Source organism: Zosterops lateralis (assembly GCF_965231275.1).
Source record: "Zosterops lateralis genome assembly, chromosome: 1".
Classification (NCBI taxonomy): domain Eukaryota; kingdom Metazoa; phylum Chordata; class Aves; order Passeriformes; family Zosteropidae; genus Zosterops; species Zosterops lateralis.
Genome location: NC_139762.1, coordinates 147,864,789 through 147,870,788, shown reverse-complemented (window position 1 = coordinate 147,870,788; position 6,000 = coordinate 147,864,789). Strand labels below are relative to the sequence as shown.

At 52.8% G+C, this 6,000-nt stretch overlaps 1 protein-coding gene across 3 annotated transcripts in view; it reads left to right on the top strand.

Annotated features, from left to right (window-relative positions):
• Window positions 1-2,542: 2,542 nt before the first annotated feature.
• Window positions 2,543-6,000, top strand: part of SNTB1 (syntrophin beta 1) — a 113,390-nt gene continuing 109,932 nt past the window's right edge. For 2 of the 3 annotated variants that reach the window (XM_083864576.1, XM_083864575.1), the window contains exon 1: window positions 2,544-3,111. In XM_083864576.1, the coding sequence (XP_083720702.1) occupies window positions 2,595-3,111 (517 nt within the window). In that variant the 5' untranslated portion in view covers window positions 2,544-2,594. Of the gene's footprint in view, window positions 3,112-6,000 lie in introns of all 3 variants that reach the window. The other variant, XM_083864574.1, reaches the window with a different exon arrangement.

The following is a 6,000-nucleotide window of genomic DNA, read 5'->3' as shown; positions in this document are numbered from 1 at the left end:
TGAATTTCAGAAATCACACTGCAGGCGTGACTGGCAGACCTGAGGCAGGACAGTAATGCTGGCAGGGGTACCAGCATAGAAGTCTCAAGACACCTTTTCCTTCTCACCCTCAGTTCAGCAGCCCAAGTTGCTCTTGGGGTACACAAAGACTTGGGGTAGACAAACACAATTATGAGCCTGTGCTCCCAGGACAGGGAACACAGACATCAGGTATCAATTGCAGTGTCTTCAGGAGGAAAGACAATCTGGGAACACTGTTTGCCTCAAGCCTGTGCCTTAGCATCTCTTACACTATCTTTACCTTTATTTTCAAGACTAAAATATCACCTCTGCTTTCTTTACAGATCCAAGGTGGGCAGAAAGGGGGAGGAGGGAGCAGTGAAGGCTGCTATAAACTCTTTTTTGTACCAGGGATCCATATCTCAGATGCTGGCCCTGGGAAACTTTATTATTTACCTCTGTTGGAATGGGAAAGGAAAATAGCTGGAACAAGCACAGCTCTCGGATACACGCAGTGCAATTGTCTATATGAGAGAGTTCCATGGGAATCCCACTGGAGCACCAGACACACTCAGCAAACACGGCCCAAACACACAGTGTGCTGAAGTATGAGGCATTAAACATTGACTTTTCCTATTATCTTTGCACAACAGCACAGAAACCACCTGAATATCTCTTCATTGTAAATCTTCTGAAACTACTTTAAAAAATACACATTTCCATTAGCAGTAGCACTGATCCTTTATTAATTCATGAAGAAGAAACGTGAAATAACTGGTAAGAGCTGATTGCTTGGAAACAGATGTCTGATTTTATCTGATTTTGTAACTTGGCCTGGACACTTGAGCTTGAAACTACACAGGACTGTGAGTGCTACAACCATTGGCACTGTAACACCTGATTTTTGCAAGCCTGTTCTTTCCCTCCCATCCTTCTCTCACCTACCTGAAGCTGCTGGAACCAAAGAAGCACATTCATTGACTATACTTTATACATGGGAATGGGATCTACAAAACCCCACCAACCCAAACATTCAGGGTATTGCACATGAGCTACCTAAATCAGCAAGGGAGGAATCAGCTGGAGAAAAGGCTGTGTTGCAGCCTCCTCTTGTTATAGAGATTAAGTGCCTTGTTCAGGTTTAGCGGGACATGCTTCTTTTCACTCAGGATTCACAGCCCTGAAAACTTAATTACAGCTTTTCACCTTGCAGTGATTAACATGAGAAATGAAGAGACCTCTCTTCCCTCTGATTTTTCTCCACCCACTCATTATCCTTGAATAACCCATCACCTGTGGATTCTCACTCTTCATAGGTGCAGGGTTGCATCCCTACTGGGGCAGAGGGATAGCCTGGATGAGGCTGCAGGTGAAGCAGGGTAGACGCCTCCTTTTGGAGGGAAGGGAAAGTGTTTTGTGTAGCTTAGTGCCAGGAGCATGGTCTAAGACACCCTACTGAACCAAGACAAGCTTGTCTGGGGATGATGCCATGTAGAGGTCCATGCTGAGGAGGTGAGTCCCAAGTTGCCCAGCCCACATTAACCTGGGGCACCTGTGTGTACGTGGAAGCAAACCCCCAGTGTCAGAAATGAATGGCATCACTTTAAAAAAGGGCAAGATGCAGCACTCAGGGAGCTACACGACTCACATGGCTGAAATGATTGGGACTAACAACTTCTCTGGGTATCCCAACCTGCACAAAGTGTTGTTCACACCTACACCAAACGATCCAGAACCGCTGGAGTTTTCATTCCAGTTTAGGAAGGAGGCAGAGCTACTCTGCGAGGAGCAGAAACAAAGGCAGTCCTGGAGGTGTTTTCTGTCTGTAGATGCTGTGGGGAAGCTCCTCCAGGCCTGCTGGGGACATTTCTGAAAGGCAATGTGAAAGCGTGTCCGGCTCTGATGCCTGAGCTGTGGAGATCCAAGCCCCTCGTCAAGGCACTTATTTTTTTTTTTCAAGGAAGGAAGGGAGTATGGGAAAAACTGCAAAATGGGACATCTAGCCTCCACAAGCCTTTAACTTGTAAAAGCTTGATTACAAACTTCATTTGTAATCAAACGGCACAGAAAACAATTACAAAACGTGCAAAAGCATCCGCCACAAGCCCTTAACACCTCCATCCTACAACGCCGTGAAATAACTCGTATTCTACTTCCATACAGCTGAAATTTAAGTACTTTGGGGCCACGCGTTGGTTTTTATTCTCTAAAACTTTATAGAAAAGTCCCTGGGCGGGGGGGGGGAAAGAAGAGAGAGTTGAGTTTTCCTTATCTCTTCCCCGCCGCTGGTTTTTTCCCTCAGCTCCCCCTACACTCGCTGCTCCGGCGGGCTCGCTGCAGCTCCAGATGCCGGCACATCCCGGGCCCCAGGGGAGCTGCAGCCCACCCAGGGGTGTCCCCTCCGTGTCCCGGGGGCGGAGGGGCGGGACACCCCCGTCCCACTCCTCCCGCGGGCGGCGCCGCCAGGTGTGCCCGCCCCGGCTGTGCTGGCCCCACCCCGGCGCGCCGGGAGCTGCCGCCCCGCGGCTCAACTCCGGTGTCTCCGCTCCGTGCCGAGCCGAGCCGTGCCGGGCTCTTTCCAGCATGCTGCTAAGATGGCGGTAGCGGCGGCGGGCGGGGGCGGCCGGGCGCAGCGCAGCGGCTGGCTGGAAGTTTTGGTGCGGGAGCGCTGGCACAAAGTGCTGGCCAACTTGGGCGGCGAGGCGCTGGTGCTGAGCGGCGAGGAGCGCCCCGACGGCGCGGCCCACAACGGGCTGGGCGGCGATGGGACGGCGCGCCGCGGGAACGAGGGCGGCGGGGGGGCGGCGGGAGCGCGCACCGCCTTCACCGACCCCCCCGAGCAGGTGCCCGAGGCCGTGTCCAACAAGAAGCGCTGCGTGAAGGTGCTGAAGCAGGAGCTGGGCGGGCTGGGCATCAGCATCAAGGGGGGCAAGGAGAACAAGATGCCCATCCTCATCAGTAAGATTTTCAAGGGGCTGGCGGCCGACCAGACGCAGGCTCTGTACGTGGGCGATGCCATCCTGGCTGTGAACGGCACCGACCTGCGGGACGCCACGCACGACGAGGCGGTGCAGGCGCTCAAACGGGCCGGCAAGGAGGTGCTGCTGGAAGGTACGGCACCGGGGCGGGACGGGGCGGCGGGACGGGACGGGGCCGCTGCCCCAGAGGCGATGGAGCCGAGGGGATGGCCCCGGGCATCATGTGCTGCTCCTCCGGGTGTCTTTCCAGCGGAGAGAACACACTCCCTGTGCGCCGCGCTGGGAGCCTCGACGGCGTGTCTTAGGACACTGCCCCTGGGGAAGGGACAGGCGGGATGCCGGGGAGCCGGGATTGAACTCCCCGCCCTGTGCGGTCCCCACAGCCCCGTCCGGTCCCGGGGATGGGTCTGCTCCTGGGCTGGGGATCTCGGCGGGAGCCTGACCGAGCCTCCTTCAGGGGGAAGGATCTTCTGGATCTGCCGTCGGGATGTTTTCACATCTTTTCAGCCCAAGAGAGGCGGGGAGAGTTGGGTGCTGTGACAGGAGGGGTTAAAGAAGTAAAGGAACCCCCTCTCCTAGTCTGGCATTAGGGGAATGGCTTGGGTGACTTTGCCCCAGTCATCCCGAAACACCCGACGCCACCTTCTCTCCAGTTCCTCCTTCCACCGCCCTGCTCCCGGCCAGGGAAGGGGATGGAGGCAGAGAGGTTTAAATGAAGCCGGCGGTGCCTCGCGGACTCGTTATCCATCCCTGCAGAGCGGCATCCTTTCTCGAGGGGGACTGAAACAGTGTTGTAAAAAGTAGCCTTGGGAATTGACCCCGGAGAAAGGAGCAGACGCTGGTGTGCGTGAGACAGGGAGGGAGGGTGAACACCCAGAACGGGACGGTGTTGGGGGGGACAAATTAGAAAAGCAGAGCCCAGTTCCCCCCAGACCACGAGTTCACGAGGAGAGGGGCGTGCACAAACGCTTAAATCTCTGTCTTTTCCCAAGGACTAATTTACTCGCTCCACCTGAGAGAGCGAACAGCCTCAGGACTGCCCTTGGCGTGTGTGTGATAAAGCGATTACATATTTGCCCACAAGTTCATTTCCCCGGAGGTCAGTGGCATTTGAGGCACGCTGCAGCTCTGCCTTCCTTCTCCTGTGCCATGGCTCTCCTGCCAGCCGCGGGCACTCCCACCTGCCCCTACCTGGAGCCCTTTCTTCTCATCTGTCTTTTTTGCTGGTTATTTTGAGGAGCAAAGGAGATGCTGCTGCTGGCTGGGAGGTGCAGCTGAGGATCAGCTGTGAGCAGCCAACTGTGGCATAAAGTTACAGAAGTTTGAAAGGGAGGGAAGGTGAGAAATGTGTTCCACAGCAGTGTGTGCTGAGAAACTCTTTTGTTGTCCCTGTGACAGTGAAAATTGGAGGAGTTAGTGCTCCATGAGGGTTTAAGAAGCTGAGGGCAATTGTGTCTTCTCTCCCTGTGTGCCCTGCAATACCTGCAGGACCAAAGTGCATCTTGTCTTCCCCCACTGCAGCTGAATTGATTACAGATATATCTCTGAAGTGTTAATATGAACTTCTCTGGGCAGGCTGAAGTGAGGCTGTTGCATCTGAATTTTATCACTAATTTCTTTATGGAGTTTAAGGGCTTTCTGGAGTGCAGGCCAGGTAGTGGCTGAGCTTTGCTGTGACCTACTGAGTAATGTATATAGTGCTTGCAAGTCTCCCTCCATGTAGTGCCTGCAGCAGCAGCACCTGAGCACAGTGCTGCTCCACCAGCCTTAAAAATCCCTCTGTCTTCTTCTGGGCTGGGAGTGCAGATGAAGCTGTTTCAGTGGGTCTCTAAGCACCCTGCTTCACTCCTTTTGACATCACAGCTGTCTTGCATTTCTTTGCTCCATGCTGAGGTGCCTCAGTAGTTGTTTCTGCAACTGAAGTTGTAATTTGCAAAACGAGAGTCTATTTCAGTGGTGATCTGTGTGTAGCATTAAAACATTCTGACACTGCACTCAGTGTTTTGTCCTGCCTTTCTCTTGCTATTTCAGCAGAGTAACCAAACCAAAGGTTGGCTCCAGCTTTGCCTGAGAGGGCTGCTCCCTTCAGGGGGGACCCACTCCACGGGAATGGCTTGTGAAAACAAGGCAGCTTAGAGCAATTCTCTGCGATTCTACTGCCCACTTTGAAGCTCATTCTTCAGCAGCAGAGTATAAAATGATATTTTTATTACTAAAGGAAGGAAAATCCAAAAGCTCTTTTTACTCTTTAAAGTATAGAAGGGCAACACTTGATTTTCCTTTCCTTACAGACTACAGGATTGTGCCATTTCCTGACTTCTTAGAGGGTTATATATGGCAAAAAGCAGTCTGTGATAGGGCAGGGCAAGACCCTTGTGCAGCTCCTCTCTAGACTCTTTCTCCAATTCACAGAGCAAAGCCAGCATGTGTTTCCAGGGTCAAAATGTAACATTTACATTTTAGGGAGATTCTTTTTTTTTTTTTGTGACTTTCCAGTCCAGGAAAGCCGAATTTGCAAAGGCATGGCAAGGTGTAAAGCACAGGAAACACATTTCATGGTGCAGCAGGGCTCTGAGTATTGCCCAATGCATTGTGCATTCCTGGAAAGGGTCTTACCATTGGGTATTTCCTAGAGCTTGTGGCTCAATACACCCAATATCAGAGTGCTGGAGCCTGCCTGTTATATAGTGTCCTGCCTAAAACTGCTTACTCAGTAAAATGAGGCATTTACCAGCTCAGCACTAAACTGAAGTCTCTCCTGCATTCCTGTGCAGGGAGGAAGGGAGTGGAAAATCCCTCCCCAGGCCTCTGCACCCTGTGTGGGAGGCAGGGCTGGCACCCGGGTGGGTGGCAGGAGGAGAAAGGTCTGTGAAGAGAAGGGATCAGGCAATGCTTCATTTTAACACTTGCCCCTTTTCCTGCATTGATCACTGTCTCTGAGCTGGTGGAAAGAGAGATTAGCTGAAGGGTCAGGGCTGGTGTAGCTGCAGCAGCTGTGCTGGTGTTGGGAGTGGCACAGCAG